We start from the raw sequence: 20,889 nt of genomic DNA on the forward strand, positions 1-20,889 counted from the left end.
AGAAATATTTTTACTTTTTTTTTTGCAAGGGCTACAGTAGAAAGACGAAAGCGCATTTTTCGTCCTCAGCTTATTGTGAAGACCTTTTTGGAAACCCTAAAACTTATGTTTAACCTATGTCTTTCTCAACCCCTAAAACGGAGTAGACTTTTTTCTCACAGCAGTATTCCTCGGGTAAACCTGGTTTTGACTATCTCTTTTTATTCTTCATCCCTCAATGCTTAAGAGCCAGTAGATTTAGTCGCTCGCTATTCCTCTCGTGAGTTACAGCCGTTTGTCCAATTGGTGTCGTGAGCAAATCATCCCGCTCCTTTCTCTCGTCAATGTTCGCCCCTTTGCTTGTGAGAGCCACCATCATTGTTACAACGAAAGCATGTAACTAGCAGTGAGAGGTGTTGCACGGGCTCAGCGACACGACACATGAATGGAGCAAGTCGTGCTCCGTGGAGTTTAGGTGGAGATGGGAAGGCTTGGTCATTGGTCGGTAGTGGAGGGGTGAAACTAGCGTGGCCGGTGTTGGAGATTGTTGTCGCCAGCGAAGAGAGAGAGAGAGACGAGTTGCTCCCATCGCCAACCTCTAGAACCGCGCCGCCACCTCGATCCATGTTCCTTACTGCACATCTAAAGCGGGAGGAGCTGCTCTATAATACTTTCATGACGTATCTATATTTTTTGGTATTATAATTTTTGTTATGTACATGTGATATACATATCATTTATACATAGTTTTGCCACATGTCGGTTGCTATTATTTTTGGATTTTTTATGTAACAGAAAAATATCTTTCTAGGTACACAAAAATACGACGTTGATGTATGTTTTTTTTAGAATTCGACATTGATATATGTACTAGAGGAAACCTTGCTCTAGCAGCCTAGTTGGAGGGGACCTACCAGGGCTCCACACACACCCTAGTCATGCGGCCACGGCCTAGGTTGCATGGGCCCATCGCATGGAGTCCATGGACATCCTCTCAACTGCCTCTCAGGGCCCATTTCTCTATATATACACCAAAACCCTAGTCATATTTTTTTTTGGAATTTTTACACAACCACCTCAGGCGATTTCAAAGCCGAGAAAGAAGCCTTTTCTCGCACTCTACCACAAAGGGTTAAATCAAATGTCGGAGGAGACTCTTGACCTCCCAGGGCCATGAGTACCAAGGACTAGAGGGGAAGCCCTTCTCCCATCTAGGGGAGGCCAAGAAAGGAGATGAAAGAGGGGGGGGTCCCCCCTCTCTTCTGGTAGTGTTGGAACACCGCCGAGGAACCATCATCACCTTTATCGTCTTCATCGACTTCATCATCATCTCAATCGACAAATCCTTCATCTATACGGTGATTCATTCATTCACAAACCTCCATAATCCCATAACTTATCTCATTGTGTTTTTATGTGATTAATTTCTATCCAAAGATTTGTTGCAATACCGTTATGTCTGGGTAGTTTTGTTTTGTCCTATGTCACTGGTGATCTGTTATGATTAATATGAATTGTATGGTGTGATATGGTGTTGTCTCTTGTGTAATTGTATGAGTGTATGCATATGTTGGATCACACTTGAGAGTTAGTAATGTGTTGCGATGAATATACATGGGATGGTCTGGAGGGCATACATTAACGTACATGAGTATCAGAGTCAAAGCATATGGGATAAAGAGGACCCATATAACTTAATGTTATGGTTGGGTTTACCTTAATAAATTCTTAGTATTTGCGAATCCTTAGTGAGTTTTCAACCATAAGTATATATGTGTCCAAGTAAGGGTACTACATTAGCATAGGCCTCCTCCACAGATAAAACTGCAAAACATGATTATCGGTTGTTTTATCATAACCAATGGCCTACGGACAATTCTGTAATGCCTATCACCATTACTTTCACTCTTTCTCTCTCTCTTTCTTTATTGCAACTTTGAATTTCAGTACCTTTTTTTCGAAAAGGGGGGACGCCCCGGCCTCTGCATCAGAACGATGCATACGACCACATTTATAAATAAAAAGAAGTTCAACAAGGTCCTATAGTCTGCGAACAATAAAAATGGCAAGCTCACAAAAGAGCCTCAATGCCAAAAACAGAAGGCCCAAAAGTCACAACCGGCTGGCATAATAAAGATAGGTAAACTAATCGCCTATCCTATTACATGACCGTCATCCAAACCAGTTGAAGATATCCCGCGCTACCGTCTCCCACCGGACAGATCCAGTAACCAAACGCTCCCTGGCCTCCGTCGGAATGAGTAAGGACCACATACAGATCAGCGTAGTAGCTCGGAATAAAACCTGCAAAAATGTATTGTTGTTGTTCTGTTAAAAGCCAAATCATTTCTGCAGTTTCAAATTACCCACAACAACGCACATACTCCTACCCGAATGTGTCTAGCTGTTTCGGACTCTATCCCAACAAGCCACGTTCCAAATAACATACTGACCGAATTTGGAGGAGTAATGTTAAAGGCAATTTGCACGGTGCGCCACAAAACTCTCGCCAACGGGCAATCAAAGAAAAGGTGCTTGATAGTCTCGTCCCGATCACAGAAACTACACCTAGTAGATCCTGTCCAGTTGCACTTAACCAAGTTATCCTTTGTTAAAATAACTTGTTTATGCACAAACCACATAAACACTTTAATCTTCAAAGGAACTTTGACTTTCCAAACATGTTTGGAACTAGGAATAACACTAGAGTTAATGACATCGATATACATCGACTTGACTGTGAATTCTTCAAGCCTAGTAAGTTCCAACACAATTGATCGGGCTGATGAGCTAGCTGAACCTCCATCAGTCTACTCACCAAATGAAGCCATGCTTCCCACCGGTCGCCAACAAGCACCCTCCGAAACTGAATATTAAGGGGAATGGAATGCATAATCGTTGCAACAAGAGCATCACGTCATTGAACAATACGATACAGGGACGGATACTGGAGCGCCAACGACATTTCACCAAGCCAAGTATCCTCCCAGAAACGAGTGTTATTGCCACTACCGACAATAAACTTTGTTCTATTAAAGAAAGCGGCTTTGACTCTCATAAGCCCCTTCCAAAACGGCGAGTCAGTGGTCTCACTGTCACCTGGGACAAAGTCTTGGACTGCAGATACTTACTATGGAGAATCTGCGCCCACGTTGCCTCAGTCTCAACTAATAACTTATACGGCCACTTACTGAGAAGACATTTGTTCTTGACTTCAAGATTCTCAATACCAAGGCCCCCTTGGTCCTTTGGTCGACAGATGATATCCCATTTGGCGAGCCGGTACTTTCTCTTTAGTTCATCACTTTGCCAGAAGAATCAGGATCGATAGAAGTCCAGCCTTTTCCTAACCCCAATTGGGACTTCAAAGAAAGATAAGAGAAACATTGGCATTCTCGTGAGCACCGAATTAATAAGAATCAATCGGCCTCCATATGACATGAGTTTGCCCTTCCAACAACTCAGTTTCTTCTCAAACCGATCCTCGATGCACTTCCATTCTCTGTTTGTTAGCTTACGATGGTGAATGAGTATACCTAGGTACGTAAAAGGTAAAGCCCCTAGTTCACATCCAAACAATTGCCTATAAGCCTCTTGTTCCTCCTTGGCTCTACCAAAGCAGAACAACTCGCTTTTATGAAAGTTAATCTTCAACCCTGTCAATTGTTCAAATAAGCATAACACCAGCTTCATATTTCTCGCTTTTGCCAAGTCATGCTCCATAAAGATGATTGAATTTCAGTACCTAACCTTTATTTACTTGCACCTTATACTCTTGCATATTACCTCTTTTATACTTGCACTTATCTTTTATTAAAGAGTCTAGGTAAAGTAAACGCTTGGTGTACCAAAGCTTGTATCGGTGATAGATAGAGCCCGAGAGAATAAGATTCCTACCTTTAGCTCCTCTGGGATATCGACACATCATATTTTCACCTCCACACTAGTAAGTGCTACAACAGTTCCCTGCACTTGGGGATTATATCACTCCCGTCGCTGAAGCAACGCCATTAACTTAGCGACATGAGGGTGAAAGTAGTGTCGTTTCATTATACTCGATTGGTCGAAGGCTCCAGGGCTACTAATGGTGCCAATGAAGACCCTCCACCCTACTCATCGGACCCTCAGTGGCAACTAATGATGTCAAAAAAATCAAGAAGTCAATGAAGACCTCCACCCAACTCCTCGAGCCGGTCAGAAGCTCCAGGGCTACTGACAATGCAATGCCCCGAGATATAGCATAGAGGGAAGACTCGGACCAACCGCCACGAGCTGGTCCAGGACCACAACTCAGAGCCCACCACATATACTAGGGTGCATCATCTACTTGGCCTACAAGATATGTATATTTAGTAGTCCATGTAAACCGACTTGGGACCATGTAACCCTACCCCTCATCCACATATATAAGGGAAGGTAGGGCCCTCCCGATTGGCAGGATGAATACTCAGTGCTCACGCACAAACCCTAGATCTCATATGAGACAACCATCAATAATCATACAATCAAACATGAGTAGGGTTTTATTCTCCCCCATGAGGGCCTGAACCTGGGTAAATACTATCTCGTGTGCACCCATCTGGATTCTCTATGCGTATGCTATCCCATGAATATTATTGCCGAAAAGTACACCGAGAGAGAGACGGTGATATTCTCTCAGTGAGATGTGAGCTTTACTATGAGATCCAAAGCCACACTTTGCATAAGTCGAGGAACTAAAAATGCCCTTTACTCTAGGAGAAAAGAGTAAAAATGTGTTGAGACTACGGTGGAACAAACGTAAGTGCGAAAAGTAGAAGGAAAACACAAAATAGACACAAGATGTAGAGTGTCAGTCTCGTTTCTATTATTCAGTATCTACAGATAGAATAGGTGTGTACAATTGTAAACCTACCCTTTTTATATATGGACTTGATAAAGGGAAAGCCCGCTTATGGGGTCAGTTTTCTAACGCCCCCCTTGGACTGTTACTCATAATATGTCTAAGCCCCAGTAAAACTCTCAAAACTCTTCCATGAAAAATAAATAGATAAAGGGTATTGCACCAATTGCCTCGTTAAATACCTTCATTTATAAATTTTAGGACAACTCAAACAAGACAAAATTGTACAATCTGACCTTCATATGAAGTTTCTCTCTCTGAGTACCACAATTCTTTAAGTCTTCTCGTTCAAATCCCTTGAGCACATCTTCGAGTGTGATAGTAGGAGTGACTTACTGAATAGATCACTTAGTGAATAGATGTGTAGATTATTACATCACTTAGTATGTAGTCCTTTTCAATGTTCATCCACTTGCAATTCATGATCATGGCAGAATTCTGGATCAACCCGCTTCTTGAAGCGACTTCGCATATTCTGGACATGTGTAACGTATACTTTATTACATAGCTGGATAATTTTTGGTGCCTTTTGGACATCAAGCGACCCGATTCTCACATGTGGTATGTAATTCTCATGAGTTATCCACATCCTGGTGATGCTCTCTATACAGTGTGATCTCCCCTTTGTGGATACTACATTATGTTTTAGTATTTTAAGGGAATATGTAGTTCCTCCCTATATATGTACTCTTCAAGTGTGTGGTCTCAATATAAACAAGTCATGGATGTGACTGCACATCCCACTATGGCTAATTATTTTTATTCGTTCAATAGAGTGGTTGATATTGAAGCAATATTCTTCATGCCTTCCTAATGCTATTCCCTTCGTTTCAAAATAAGTGTCTTGAGCTTAGTACAAATTTGTATTAAAGTTAGTACAAAGTTTAGACATTTATTTTGGGACGGAGGAAGTATTTAGTAAGATCTGCATGGTAACTCACTCAACATGTTCACTACAAATGTGACGAGGTGATTCATGCCGCTGCAGATGTGAGCACTTCTAGGCACTAAAGTATGATGCCGAAGACCGTCTAGTGTTTTCCTCCCCCGCCTCTAGGCTTGTATGGACCTTTACCATAAGGTTTAAAAACCCTTTGGGATTGGAAGTGGGTATGATTCATTATGACCAGATCTTTTCAACACTTTCGATTTGTGTTCATAGATTATCACACTGATATTTCTTCGAGAATGTTTGATATCCAAGATTATGACATAGATTATCACACTGACATTTCTTCGAGAAGGGAAGCCTTGGCGCAGTAGTAAAGCTGTTGCCTTGGTTCAAATCCTGAAAACAGCCTCTTGCAGAAATGTAAAGAAAGGTTGCGTATAATAGACCCAAAGTGAGCACAAGGAGACATCTAACAGCAACAACAATAAAACAAAGTAACAGGAATGCCGAATGCTTGCCCAGTGAGGCCAATAGTTGAGGTACCTACTCCATAACACATACTACTCCCTCCGTTCCAAAATAGATGACTCAACTTTGTACTAACTTTAAAGAGAGTACTTGTGAAAAATCATAAATGATGAGCCTCTCTCACAAATTTACATCGCGCATGTTTTTTTTAGTGCTGCATGGTCTTTTTATTTGACCGGTCACAATTGTAATTGCGTGTAGAAGCGAAATGTCAAACAGAGGATATATGATCCAGAAATAAGAGCATGAACCCCACAAAAAAAAAGCATGAACATGAAAACAACAAATAATTTCTTGACCACTTTAGCTCCCAATTTTCCATGATCCCAGCAACTGGTATATAAATGAACTAAAAGGAGACATCTTACTTTACCAATTTAAAACTAACACTTTCAATTCAATTCACTAGTATTAACACCATAAACATCTATATATGTTACAAAGACAGTCGATCAGTCTAAACAAGAACTCATGAGAAAAAGCAATTTCGCCATTTTGCACATGGAATCCTTTATACACACACCGGTATCCCGATGAAGACCTGATATGCACCATAAAACCAGCTGTGATCCACAAACTGATAACAGTGATAAAAGGCCGCCACAAAATAGATATCTAGCCTTGGCGTTTCAGAGCATATATCAATTCCTGTCAAGCAGCAATTGAAGGGAAAAAATGCAAGGTTACAAGATGGCACAACAATGAGCAAATAAATGACAGCTAAACTCATTTCAAGGTTGGTTCTTACCAGATCACCATTACCAGAGGCAAATGAAGGGTGAAGGTCCAACAGAAGCTTGTCTTCCCTCAATCTTTCCAAGCCATCAAAGAGAGACAGTTTTGTCTCAGCAGAACCAGAGTCCTTCACTGCAACACTTCTATTGTGGAGGTCCACCCTTATATACATCTCAAGTTCTTCAACTTGCCGAGACAACTGAAGAGCAATGAACTGAAAACACGAAACGCTTTTGGTTATTTGATTTTTAACTACATGGACCAAAGCTGCCCAAAAGTTTAAAACTGAGAGAGGCTTGCAAACAATCACCTGTAGAAGATGTCGAATGGACACCCTTGGTCGACAACTTAGATAGGGCTTTTCCAAGTTAGGCGTTGTTTGTCCATCAAGAGGAAGAAGAACAAGATACAAGTTGAACTGCAAGAATATTTTATTTTTTATAAAACAAGAAAAATAATGTGAAACAGTTTAATGCAGATCTACATGAGCGGAACTACTAGAACAAGAGAAATAGGAGAGGAAATTGCAGAGGAATGCTCATACTATGCAGAAAAGGCCAGCATCACTATTTATGCATGACCACATGGGGCATGCTCAGGAAAGTTTTACTTTTGTCCCTCTTTGAAGTGTCCCTTTTGCAACAGCTTTCAGTTTTTCAGTAATTTCTTGATTATAAATGCCAAAATTTATGCCCAGGAAAAATAATGTGGAATTTATATAATTGCGCATGCAGTTCTATTGTACCTCCTTGTTTTCATCAGTTGCACGGAGGTGGTCCACCAACTTCGCGAAACGCCCACCCTTCCCCAGCCTGCCGTTTGTTCCACCAGCATTGTTGTACCGAGTTTGGCTTCTTGTGCCATTTTTTCCCCATGCGAGCATCTCACCCCGCAATGGAGAGGTGGTGAAACCTTCTTTTAGAGATACTACTTCGTCATTCTCCTCAGATCCGTGGTCACTACTGGCAATGGTTCTAGCAGGAGAAGGTGTTGGTGCAGGCCTTTTTCTACCTCTTCTCTGCCTTAAATCTGGAGACTGGTTATCAGGAGAAGGCGACTCTTTGCTCTCAACATTAGCATTTTCTTCTTCTCTATCCTCATCATCAGAGCCAGTAGGGGCAATATCACGAGCAACCGTTCTACCTCTCCCACGGGTACGCACATTTCTCCTGTACTTCCTTGCAAAAGCACTGGCAGTAGCTTTTGCCGTAGGACGCTTCTTACCGAGGGCCTCCGACTGCTTTCGAATCATCTCCTCGATGGTTGCTTGAATCTTCCATCAAAAAAGTGATATCGATGATAAAATAAAAATGAGAAGGAAGATAAATACTGCATGAGAAGATGTGAAACACAGTGCTGTAGCTATTAGTTATTACCCAGCAGATAAACTTACCTTCTTATTCCGAGTCCTCTCCTCTTCACCGAAAGCAAGTTCCTGAAGCCTCAAGTATATGAGAACACCACAAGAAGAGCTAAATGGGGCTAAATAAGAAAAAAAAATGTTGACGATGTAACATAGACAGCACCTCTTCCTCATACTTATCAATATCTGGATACAAGGTTGCAATAAGTGCATCATAATTAGGATCATCCCTCAAAGAACGTCGACTTGCACAATGAGTACGGCATGCTGGACACTCATTATTTCTGCAAAATAAGTTTGTACTGTCAAACGAGGAATGGTTTATTTTATGATTTTTAAAACAAAATTAGACTGTGAATTTCACAGTGTCAATATTGATAACGTGACAAGCTTGTAGACAAATGATGTTTGGCAGCATACCCTAGCCTCATAGATTTATCAATGCAATCCCTGCAGAATCGGTGCAAACATTCCATAACCGTTCTTGTCTTCCGGATAATGCCTGCAAATTAAAGAATCGGACTTTTCATCTGTCATATCTTCATGTGACAGAAAGTGACACATGTAGAGAAAAATGGAATCCATCCTCTAATCAAAATGACAACAGGTATATATACCTAAACAGATTGGGCACTGGACTTCTTTTCGGATTTCTGCTAATTTCACGAGCACAAACCTGAGTAGAAAAAAGTAGTTCATGTAAGGTTCCAGCTGTGTGAAACATCAAGTCTTTTATAGCATCTATCAACCAAAATGATCCTGATATTTTTTTAAATAGTTCAACATAAAGCAGTAGCAACAAATCTAGTAACGTACGATATCTGACATAAAGAATAATAGATATGGTCTTGAGACCAATTCTGATCTACAACGCTGCTCCATATAAATTTCCATAGCATGTGTATTTTCAATAGGACTGCTGGTTGAAGAGCATGATATGCATTTGTAACAAAGTGCTATGTGCATGGAACTAATAGGGAAAATCATAAGGAAAAGAGGAGTCTGTACACAGGAAACAAAATTAGAACTTAGAACACAGACCTAAGCTGCTATAAAAAGATAATGTTAGAACAGCTAACAAGATAGTAAGGTGACATCAACGAAAATCGTCTAGGACAGCTTAACGGACAATTTCAACTAGAAGTTGACAAGCTATGCCAAATTATCAACATATAGCCGCAAGATAAGAGCAACGAAGCTGCGGATCTTTGTAACGTACAAAAAAAACCACGAGACAAACAGAGCAGTTCAGATGCAAGTGGTTAGCCGGTGACTCCAGTCCAGGCATAACAATGCAGCACTGGTAGCTTAGACAAGTGGGACTGAGACCGAATACTATTCCAAGGAATCTCCGTCACGGGCTCACGGGCATGGCGTGGCGTGCAATATGATCGAAGCATGCATACCATCGAAGAGGTCGGATGCATAGCTCGCAGAAACAGGAAGGAAGACTGTTAGTTGGAAAACATATGCTTGCATAGATAGGGTAGCGATGCACGATGGCCTGATCACCGAACGAAGAAGCAACGATATTCGCCGCTCTGAGAGTCTAACAGACTATCTGAGACCACCAGTTCCGGCAGAAACGTCGCAGATTGACCGGCGTGGGTGGGTGGGAACAGGATGCGATGAGGGGGCTAGGACTAGAGCATCAAGCATGGCAGCGCGAGCACGCCAAAAGATAAATCGCGTAGACAGCCAGACGGGATCCACGAGACCGGAAGGCCGGACAGGGCCGGAGAGACCCCGGGGGAGGAAGGAAGACTCACTCGTCCATGTCGCCGTCGCTCTCCGACGACTCGGTGTCGCTGTACGCGCCGCCGCCGCCGCTCATCGCGCCCGAATCTGCCAAACCCATACGAAACAGAACACGAACGCTTCTTAGCCATATTCACACGGGGGCATGCAGCAGAACAGAACGCGGCAGCCCGCCTGCCTGCCAGCCAGATACGATACGAGGGGCCCGGATGCGGTTAAGCTCACCGCCTGCGCGCAGCGGCTGCGGGTCGGTCGCCCGATTGGCGGCGCCTCCGGCCGGCGTCGGATGGAGCCCTCCTCCTCCCCCGCCGGCGGCGCCGGCCGAGGGAGCGTCCGCCCCGTTGGCCTCGACGTGGTCGCGGGGTTTGGAGGACGATGGCAAGGGGAGCTGGCGCTTCTGCGCGGGCATTCCGGCGTAGGATCCCGGGCCGCGGATCCCGGCGGCGCGGCGGGGGCCGCCCTCGCGAGGCGTTCGGGGGAGGGGCGGGGGATGTGGCGGTCGACGGGGAGGACGGGACGACTGGAAGGGAGGAGGGAGGTGGCCAGGCCAGGCCAGGTGGGTGCGGGACGGGAGGGCGGAGAAAGAGAGAGGAGGACCGGAAAATAAATAAGGAACCGGATGGATGGATGGATGCGTGTTCGCGTTGTGCTCGGTCGTGGAGGGGGAGGGAGCCCGGCGTCCTGCGTGTGGCGTGTGGGGCCTGCTGCTCGGGTCGCCTCCCTCCACCGCGGTCTGACTGTTTGGCCTGGGGAAGCGCGGGGAGGAGGGAGGTGGCGAGGCCGGCAGCGAGCGACGCCAAGGACATGCACGCCGCCTCGCCTGCGCTTCTGCTGGGCTCCTCTTCCTCCGACTGTAGCAGCACCTGCGTGGGGACAAAGCGGAGCGCAGCCGTACTTCCATTCCATGCCGCTCGATTTGGTGTAAGGGTGTTCCTGACATAGCTACAAGACTCGTCGGCAATCAGCTTCCCGAGCTACTACTACCCGTCGTAGCCATATTACCGTCGTCGATTTTGCGCACCCGGCTCTGCCGCCGGCGCATACGGCATAGCCCTTGGAGGCTCTGCCGCCCAGGCCGGCCGGCGCACCGCGCAAGCCGCCGTGCCCTTCCCGCTCCTGGTGCCATACTGCCTCCCCTCGCCTGCCGGCGCTCGGCCAACCAAACCTCTTTGCCGATCGGCGGGAATCAAACAAACAAGCTGAACTTAGATCACACGCCGGGAAACTCATCTCTGTCCTTCAGTTCGTAGAGCAAAGGAGAAAAAAAGGCATCCAACAGGGGGGGCAAAGCAATACTTTGAAGCAGAGTGCTGTCAAACTTTGATCGATGATGCAGAGGAAACAAGTCGCCGCAATTAGCTACAAGTCGCCGCAAGTTAGAGCGAGCACTAGTCAGTGGATAAATCTACGCGGTGAAATAACAAGATGCAGTTTGCTTCTAGTTAGGCACTTCATGCAGTATAGTAGAACCTAATTTTACGCAGATGGAAGCAAGCAGCTTCTATCGAAAAATCCTAACCAAATTTACATAGATGGAAGCAAGCAACTTCTATAGGAAAATCCTACTTACAGAAATATAACACTGGAGACACAAAACGTTTCCTCCTCGCTAATTCCGAAATGAAAAAGGATCCATCAGCATGGGATGGAAGAAACACGTCTAGTCTAGGTATAAGAGGACGATGAAAGACAGCTAGCGGGTCATCCTACACTGCAAGGCATTGCGATTGACTCTACTCCGCACGGCATTGAAACTCACGAGTTATCTATCCTGTGGTGAACTCTGGTGACAGTGAGGTCAGAGATTTTCTGGGCTCAAGAAGACTGCAACCTATCAGGCCATTAAGCTGGTGTCAAAATGCGCGACAAGTGAAGTGACAACGATATGCATTGGTTTTTCTAGTTGCGAATTGGCATCACCTGATTGGTACCTTACAGTCTTGATTTCTTAAAATAAGAACTCGAAACCACATATATAATTCATGGTGGATAGAGCTGCAGAGGGAAAGGAGTAGCTAGCTAACTGGCTATTCGATCGTAAGAAAAGAGAATAAGTTATGGATTTTCAGAAAGAAACTATTCCTAGCAGAAGTCATGAACTGGGAGCTCAAAATAATACTAGTAGTAATAACATCGTAATCAACAAATCAGTGACTTGGAGTAACGAGAACTGGTCTTGCATTCAGGAACGGCAACGACAAGCAGGAGATCGATGTGCAATCAGCGTCTACGCCATGACAGGATGACAGCAGTGGTCATGGAACAATGCTGTCCCTGGCATTCGCGGCCGGCGCTATGGTGTCCTCGTGGCGAAAGCATGCACACCATCATGATGCCCGAGGCCTCACTGTTTATGCAAGGATCGACTATCTCGTGGCGATAGTCAGCTAGCCCAAAGACAACAGAGCGGAACACGAGCAATTGGAGCGATGCAATCGTCGAGCATCGCGGATGTATAAAATACCACCACTTTCGCTGAGCTGACCAGCTAGACGGGCCGTGTCTATCTCCTCGCCGGAGGAGAGCGTCGCAGCAGCAGCACCGGAGGATGGCTAGCGCCTAGCGGACGGCTGCACGAGAGATGAAGCGGCGACGAGTTCGGATCGCCTTGACGGGCACGGCTAGATGGCCCAGCAGAGGAGAAGAGAGCAGGGGTCAGGGGCAGGGAAGGCTTACTCGGCGTCGCCGTCGTCATCGTCGTCGGCGCTGAGAGACGAGTCGCTATCGTCGCCGCTCCCGTACCCTCCGCCGCGCCCGCCCTCCGCGTCGGGATCTGCGGAACCAATCAACCACGGACGAGACCCCTTAGAGATACGCACAGCCCGCGGCGCCGAACGCGATGCGCGTGGGCATCGAGCGACAGAGATACCGGCGGTGCCGTTCGTCTCACCGCCGTAGTGCGGCTCCCCCGGCGGCGCCCTCGCCTGACGCGCGGCGGGCCCGCCTTCCGACGGCCCATGCGAGGCCCCGCCCCGGCCGCGGCTGGCGGCGGCGTGGCGGGCCGCGGCGTGCCCGTGGGAGCCGTCGTCGCCAGAGGCGGGCGGCGGGAGCGGGCGCTTGTCGGCGGGCATTCCGGCCCCCGCCCCGGGGTTCTCGCCGCGGCTTTTCCCTCGCGGCCCGCGGGGCGTCGGGTCGGGGAGCGGGTGGTGGTTTCGTGGAGAGGGAGGACAGGGAGCGCAAAGAGGTGGGTGGAACTGCGGCAGGGAGAGGAAGGAAGGAAGGAAAGGCGAGGAGGGTCAGGGGGCTCTCGTCTGTCAACCAGGCCGGGGGCGCATTTTTTGTGCTGTGTTTAGTGTGCGTGTGGCGTCTCTCCGCCTGGCCAGATTTGACGATCAGCGAGCGAGGAAGGGGCCAAGGAAGAAGCGGGCGGCGCACTGCACGGACGTGGTAGCCCGGCGGCACACGGCGGCGTGCCCTGCCGTCTTTGCCGAGATCCGGCTAGTCCTCGGGCACCACCTCGTGATTCAGGAGTTCTGCACTTCGATGCACCGTTGAGAACTTGTGTAGTGTAGCTCCAGTTTATCAACGGCAAGACCTGGCTGCGAATTCTTCTAGGGTTTCAGGCGCAGCCTAACCAATAATTTGTAGTGTTTTAAATACGTACTCCCTCCGTTCGAAATTATTTGTCACAAAAATGGATGTATCTACAACTAAAATACATCTAGATACATTCATTTCTTTAACGAGTAATTCCGAACGGAGGAAGTATATACTACAACAATTTTTTTGCAAGATAAAGCCTCGCCATTTAGGGGTCCTAAGACCATGAACTCCCTCCACTAAGAGCGTTTAGATCACTACTTTAATTATCTAAATGCTCTTATATTTCTTTACGGAATGAATATAATGTTAGGTGCTTACATAAGTTTATAAGCATCCACACTCGAGAAATAAGCACAATGCTTCAAAAAATCTGGTTTATTTTTTCTTTGTAAGCACTCTACAATGAGAAAGGTATTGGTTTTCTTACGTCTCTTGAAGTTTGGCGAGGATATCATGGAGATTTAAAAAATAAGTCATTTTTCATGGAGATTAATTAGACTATTGTCCTTATGAGCTATCTATCTAATTTCTACCAACACCACTAAAATTAGGGATGAAAGCGGAGCTAAATTCTCTGCCCGTTTCCAGAAAACATGAGCGAAAATATGGAAACGGAAACAAATACTTATCACCAAAACAACATGTGACCTCATCGTCACCCTGTTCTTCCCAAGCATTGTACCTTATTAATTATGTTCCTAGATGAGAATTTTATGCATAGTAGTACATCTTATTTGTATATTCATGGTATATCATAATATTTATGCTTATATTAGCATTTTGATTTGTTCATTCAATTGTATTTTCTTTATCGTTCAAGAGGTTTTCAGTTCTAACGAGATTTCGCTATGTATCATGGGTCCATGCGGTGTTCAGTATATTTACTCTTGTCTCCATCTACATTTGTATTTATTTTGAGATTTTGTATTTATTTCCGCTTCCACTAAAATTACGGAAATAAATGTGCCAACATTCGACTCTATTTGTTTTTGCTCAATTTTTATCTCTCCTTGCAACAAGATAAATAATGAGGTCTTAGAAGCTTTTAGGATTTCTATGAGGAGATTGGTGATGTGCATAGACAACACTATGCCATCATCACTCTTCTTAAAGTGTCTGGTGTTGATAAGGTTCAACAATTCAAACATGCACGTTTACTTAACCGCATATACATCAAGATATCCAAGGCTTTGACTATTAGGCTTGAGCTTTCTGGTAACAAGCTTAACCTAAGTGCTCATGGTATAACCTTGCATAAGATTCTTTTTGGCCTGGTTGATAGTAACTCATTTCTTTGTCTCTTGAAGATTGGTGAGAATATTGTTTCTCTTATCAGATACCTTACTTCGAAGGAAATTTAAAAAATAATTCATTTTTCATTTGTTTCTGCTCAATTTTCATCTCTCATTACAACAAGATAAATGATTATGCCTTAGAAGCTTTTAGAGTTATATGAGAAGATTGTCAATGTGCGTATAGAGAACTATGTCATCATCACTCTTCTTAAAGTGTCTGGTGTTGATAAGATTCACCAATTCAGACATTCTTTTTTCCTTAAATGCATATACATCTAGATATCCAAGACTATGACTATCAGGCTTGAGCCCTTTGCTAACTAGCTTAACCTAAATGCTCATGGTACAACCTTGCATAAGATTCTTTTTGGCCTAGTTGATGGTAACTTGTTTTTATGTCTCTTGAAGATTGCTGAGGATATTGTTGTCCTTATCAGATCCTTAACTTTGAAAGAAATTTAAAAAATATTTCATTTTCCCATGAAGATTAATTAATAGAACTCTTGTCCTTATGAGTTATCTATCTAATTTCTATCAACACCACTAAAATTAGGAATGAAAGTGGAGCTGGAACTCTCCACCCGTTTCCGTAAAATACGAGATAGAGGGAAAATATGGAAACGGAAACGAATACTTATCTACAGAATAACATGTGTCCTCCTCGTCACCATGTTCCTTCTAAACATTGTACATTATTAATTGTGTTCCCAAAATGAGAATTTATGCATTATAGCGTATATTATTGCATATCCATGACATATCATAATATTTATACTCAATTAACATCTGGATTTGTTCATTACATTGTTATCGTTCAAGACGTTTTCAGTTCTTATGAGCTTTTCACTATTATCACGTGTATGTGCAGTATTCAGTTAATTTTCTTCTCACACTGTTAAGTTTGTATTTATTTTTGAGATTTTTCTATTTATTTCCGCTTGCACTAAAAACGGAATAAATGTCCAAAGCTCGGCTCCATTTGTTTCTGATTGATTTTCATGTCTCATTGCAACAAGATAAATGATGTTGTCTTAGAAGCTTTTAGGAGTTCTATGAGGAGATCGGCGATGTCCATAAACCAAACTATGCCATCATCACTCTTCTTAAAGTGTCTAGTGTTGATAATATTCAACAATTCAAACATGCATGTGTTTCTTAACTGCACATACATCTAGATATCCAAGACTATGACTATCTGTATGGAGAAGAATGTCTCTATTAAGTCTAGAAATATCATGGTTATGATTATTTTTCATCCTGAGGTGATGCATGACACTCATAGAAAAAACCAAGTAGGGTTTATCCTCAAGTTAGGCTCTAGAAAAGCTTGTGATGAAGCAAAGGAGAATCTAATTTCCTATTGAACTGCCAAATAGCAGTGGTTTTTAGTGACCCGTGGTGCGTCTTTATTAATAGATTCCATTAACCAATATTCCATGTGGAAAACTTAATAATGAAAAGTGCCCATGTTTCTAGAACCATAAGGGTGTCAGGCAAGGTGACCCCATGTCACCATCCTAACTTAATTTGGTTGTGAAATATGTGTATAAGATGGTGTTAGAGGCACAAAAGAATGACTTTTTGAAAGGCTAGCTCACCATCTTGTTGACAGTGGGGCGGACATATGAATCCATTTGGGTGCCTCATGATCCTGATATAGCGCTTATTTTGAATTGTTGCTCTATATTGAATATATGTTCAACCCGGGGGCCTAATTTTTATAAGAGTGAAATTTTCTTTCGAAGGGTGATAACAACATTGTTGAAACGCCAAAATAATACTTGGAGGATCCTCTAGGCTGCCAAACTTATGAAAAAAGGATAATTGGAAGGGCTATCACTTGTATAGAAACGAGCAATAGAGGCATCACTCGAAGGCGATTTTGGCACAAAGCATTCAAGCTTCTCGTAATAACTCCTTGGAGGCGTTTATTTCTTATCAAAAGTTCTGGAGGTGGTTAATATAACAAAACCGCATGTAGGAAAACTTTGAGATGGTTGATATTCTGAAACAACCTCTAACTTCTGACGAGCACAGATGGTTTTGCATTCTAAACCACATTTGGTTTGCTATTACATTGGTTGCAACAATTTTCCTTCTCTTTCTTCTGAATTCTCCTTCGTCCCTCTTCATTTTCCTTCCCTTCACTTTTGTTCCTGATCCATGGTGAAACCTTAGCACCACTACCACCATATTCACCTTCCCAAGCATGCTAGATCTTGAGGCGTCTTCACTGGTACCGCTGTCAATCGAGGCATTCGATGAAATAGGCCGACGCCATGGCAGAACCGTCAGGCTCCATCATCGACCCAAGCCTTCGACCAATAGAGCTGATGTCATGGCAGATCCGGCGAGCCACACCATCCACGGAGGAGAATGTCGCCGACCTCCATCAAGGCCTTCATCGGAGTTCATCTCCAACATAGTGAGCTTCCAAGTGTTACAGGCCTTCGCACTAGTATTTTTAGGGTTAGATTAGGACGGTGTTACAGCCTAGGGGTGCCTTACCTTGTCGATTGCCAGCCCATGGGCCATCATGCCAGCCCATGGGCCTTGAAGAAGGAAGCCTTTGGAAGCCTTGTTGTTCAAGTCAAGGAAGACACATCCATGGAGGACTCCCCTCCATCGATGTAGCCGACTAGGTTGTGTAATCCTAGGTTGGCTATCTACTAGTAGCAACTTCACTGCTATCAAGCGAGTGAAGTCAAAGGCTGAGCCTTCAACGTCGGCGACTTCATTCATTGTTTGATACAGGACAGGAAGGGGTTGCACAAGTTTTTGCTGCTATAGGACGTACCCTTCATCATCGACAAAGTGTTGCACAAGAGAGCATATTGGATCTGGAATGCGAAGACCAACATCCTTGAGCCAAACTCCTGGAATATTGCCCTGCTTCACTGCTTTTACACTTAAGCTCTTTTGTTTTTTGTTTAAATTGTTGTTTATTTTGATCAGACATTAGATATGTATTGAATATAGTTATATTGCCCCAAGTTGGGCCCTCTTATAAGCTTTTGTGCCTTTGTTAAATTTTGATCATTGATGCGGTGGTGCGGTAGAGCAGCGGAAAACAGAGTGCATCAGAAAAGGAGCAGCAGCGTGAGGAAGAAGAAGAAGCAGAGGAGGCGCGTAAAAGCTCTCTCTCTCTCTCTCTCTCTCTCTCTCTCTCTCTATCCAGCTCGGCCAGCCTCCCTACGCACACATCCAGTGTCAACTATCCAGCTCGGCCGGCCTCACCTTGTCTGTTGCCGGCCCATGTAGGTCGGCCCAAGGCCCCCAAGGTCGGTTCTGTGGCCATCATGCCAACTTATGGGCCTTGAAGAAGGAAGACTCTGAAAGTCTTGCGCTCAAGAGAAGGAAGCTGGATCCATGGAGGACTTCCCTCCATGAACATGACCAATTAGGTTGTGTAACCCTAGGGCGCTGGTATGCTATATAAATTATAAATCAGGGCCGAGCTAGTCGACAGAACATATTAGAATTTCTCGGTTATACATGTATTTTGTACACCCCAAATGCTATATACACGAGTAGGTAGGGTTTTAATTACCCCGTAAGGAGGGCCTGAACCTGAGTAAACTGTAAACGTCACGCCAAAATATGCTACCAAGGGATCTGTTGGAATTAGCTCCGACACGGTATGTATGTTTAAGGCATTGCTAATGTTTATGGTTCTATTATTCTATGTAATGTCGCTTGCCGGTGACAAAAAAAATAATATAATATCGGTAGGGTTTAGCATCGATAGGGTTTAGCTAGGCCTTAGATTTTGGTTCTAATCCTGTATGACGCCGGAAGGCGCTTGACTCTACTGATCACGACAGTGAAACTCCCGAACTATCTATCATGTGGTGAACTATGGTGATGGTGAGGTCAGAGATTTTCTAGGCTCACGCAGTAGTTTCACACCACAACCCGTCAGGTCATTAAATAAGCTCGTGAAAAAATGCGCGACAAGTGAATTGACAATGATATGCATTAGTTTTTGTATGGGCTACATGTAGATGTACATAGGCGTAGTTTAGAGTGTAGGTTCGCTCATTTTACTCTGTATGTACTTTACATTGAAATCTCTAAAAATGTTTATATTTAGTAACAAAGGGAGTAGTTGCTAATTTAATTGCCTGATTGGCATCTTAGAGTCTTGTTTTCTTAAAATAAGAACTTGAAGCTAAAAAATACCGCAAAAAAAGCTTCAAACAAGAATTTGAAACTACATATATAATTCATGGTAGATAGAGCTGCATGGGGATAAGTAGCTATTCGTAAGAAAAGAAAATAAGTTATGGATTCTTAGGAAGAAACTATTGACTATTGGCAGGAGCATGTGATTTTGCGAGACCTTTGCCATCACTCTCTCACTCTCACCCATAGCGGACCAAATGACGCCCGCGGAAACCGAGTCAGTGTCGCCCCCACGCGATTAGCAGTGGGTGGTGCACCTGGTCTCCGACCTCTGGGCTCCAGCTCTTCTTGTTTTCCAACGAGGGGCCCTAGTCCAGCGAGCCAGAGCACGCCGACTGGTGCTCCTCGACAATCAACGCATGTGTGTCGATGATGGGGCGGTGAGAGAGGGTGAGAGGTGATTGGAGAAGGCACACAATTTTTCCCCTGCCACGTACCACTGGTTGGGCAGCTGCAGGGGCGGTGCGACACGTCGCAAGGTTCGAGGAGCGTGGGGATGCGGATCACCATGGAGGGTGTGCTATTAATGCAGAGCGAGGGATTAAGGCTCTATTCTCCATCCCATCGCCACTCGACGACCCTAATTCTCCCTCCCCTCCTTCAACAAATCAAACTCACGACTAGGGTTCAATGGCGAACTAAAAGCTGAAGCTAGAGTCCAGGATGATGGAGATTGCCAGTGAGGACGCCCTGAAGATGGATAGGATGCGAGAGATCCTCTCTGATTCATGGACAAGGAGGATATGCAAGCAACGGGGACGAGGGCATTCCGCATGGTTACCGAGGAGGAAGACCTCCGCCTGTCTCCCGATGGGCTAGCGGTGGGATCTCTAAGGATGTTGCCGTGGGCGATGGAGGAAGGTGCCTCTGATGAACCCAAACAAGTAAGGAAGTGGAGATCATTCAGATCTCACTGCGACGCCCCAGCGAGGCCATCGAAGACGGTGGTGGGGGAGGTCATGGCGCTGCCCGGCCCTCCGCTGGGGACAAATGTGGGACCTGTGGTGACCAAGCCAGATTCAGAAATGGAGTGTGGAGAGGGAGCAGAGGATCAGCATGAGTAGGAGGCGATGTTGCCACCCAAGAGGAAGAAGAAGGCTAGCATAGTGGAATCCCTTCCTAGGAGGTATCCCAAGTTCCCTCAATGCTCTGCACGCCTGCTCAGCCTCGCTTTCTCCATGGCAATGGAGTAGGGGCGTCTTTGGTTGGTAGTTGATTTTGGCTGTTGGCCGGGGATAAATCCAATGAGGAGGCTGGGCTCTCATCGGAGATTTCAAGTACAAATATTGACTCTGGTAAATATTTTCCCTCTCTAGTCAAAATTAGACCTGCAATGAGAGCAAAAAAAATTAAAAGGCATAAGGGATTTACTCTTACTAATGAATCAGAGAATATTCATGCTCCCTTTGATGAAAGGTTGTATTGAAAAATATTCTCTGAAAATTTTGTCATTGGTGAATTTATTTGTGAGAAAATGAAGGAAAACAATTTTCTAAAATCCTAGATGTATGGTGTGGTTATGATGTAGCTCTAGAGAAAATGGTGTTTAATAGTTGTTATGTTAACAACACCAAAAGAAAGTTTGTCTCCGGAGATAGAAAGAGATACGGGCAAAGCAATTCTAGTTCGGGTTGCTTGGTCCTCTCTAATGTTGATAAGTTAGATATTACTATGATGGGGAAGGGGGAAAATAGGATATACTCAGAGATGTATTCTTGGAATACGCCTT

At 44.5% G+C, this 20,889-nt stretch overlaps 1 protein-coding gene across 3 annotated transcripts; it reads right to left on the minus strand.

Annotated features, from left to right (window-relative positions):
* Positions 1-6,555: 6,555 nt before the first annotated feature.
* Positions 6,556-13,335, minus strand: LOC123071060 (putative E3 ubiquitin-protein ligase RING1a). Of its 3 annotated transcripts, none has more exons than XM_044494526.1 (10): positions 13,028-13,330; positions 12,814-12,910; positions 8,997-9,055; positions 8,800-8,881; positions 8,543-8,663; positions 8,410-8,451; positions 7,762-8,289; positions 7,327-7,434; positions 7,030-7,230; positions 6,556-6,929 (listed from the first exon to the last, which is right to left on the minus strand). In XM_044494526.1, the coding sequence occupies exons 1-10, from the start codon at positions 13,206-13,208 to the stop codon at positions 6,897-6,899; spliced, it is 1,452 nt and encodes a 483-aa protein (XP_044350461.1). In that variant the 5' UTR covers positions 13,209-13,330; the 3' UTR covers positions 6,556-6,896. The 3 variants fall into 3 exon arrangements, with proteins under 3 accessions (XP_044350461.1, XP_044350462.1, XP_044350460.1); XM_044494527.1 differs by lacking the exons at positions 12,814-12,910; positions 13,028-13,330 and adding exons at positions 10,149-10,224; positions 10,363-10,721; XM_044494525.1 differs by having other exon boundaries at positions 12,814-13,335.
* Positions 13,336-20,889: the final 7,554 nt, after the last annotated feature.

Source organism: Triticum aestivum, chromosome 3B (assembly GCF_018294505.1).
Source record: "Triticum aestivum cultivar Chinese Spring chromosome 3B, IWGSC CS RefSeq v2.1, whole genome shotgun sequence".
NCBI lineage: Eukaryota > Viridiplantae > Streptophyta > Magnoliopsida > Poales > Poaceae > Triticum > Triticum aestivum.

Excerpts from the sequence above, each read along its gene's own strand:
- LOC123071060 (XM_044494525.1), bottom strand. The coding sequence starts at position 13,208 with ATGCCCGCCGACAAGCGCCCGCTCCCGCCGCCCGCCTCTGGCGACGAC. Across the intron at positions 7,435-7,761 it reads CAACTGATGAAAACAAGGAG|TTCAACTTGTATCTTGTTCT; the intron begins GTACAATAGAAC and ends ATATTCTTGCAG. Across the intron at positions 6,930-7,029 it reads CCTCTGGTAATGGTGATCTG|GAATTGATATATGCTCTGAA; the intron begins GTAAGAACCAAC and ends GCTGCTTGACAG.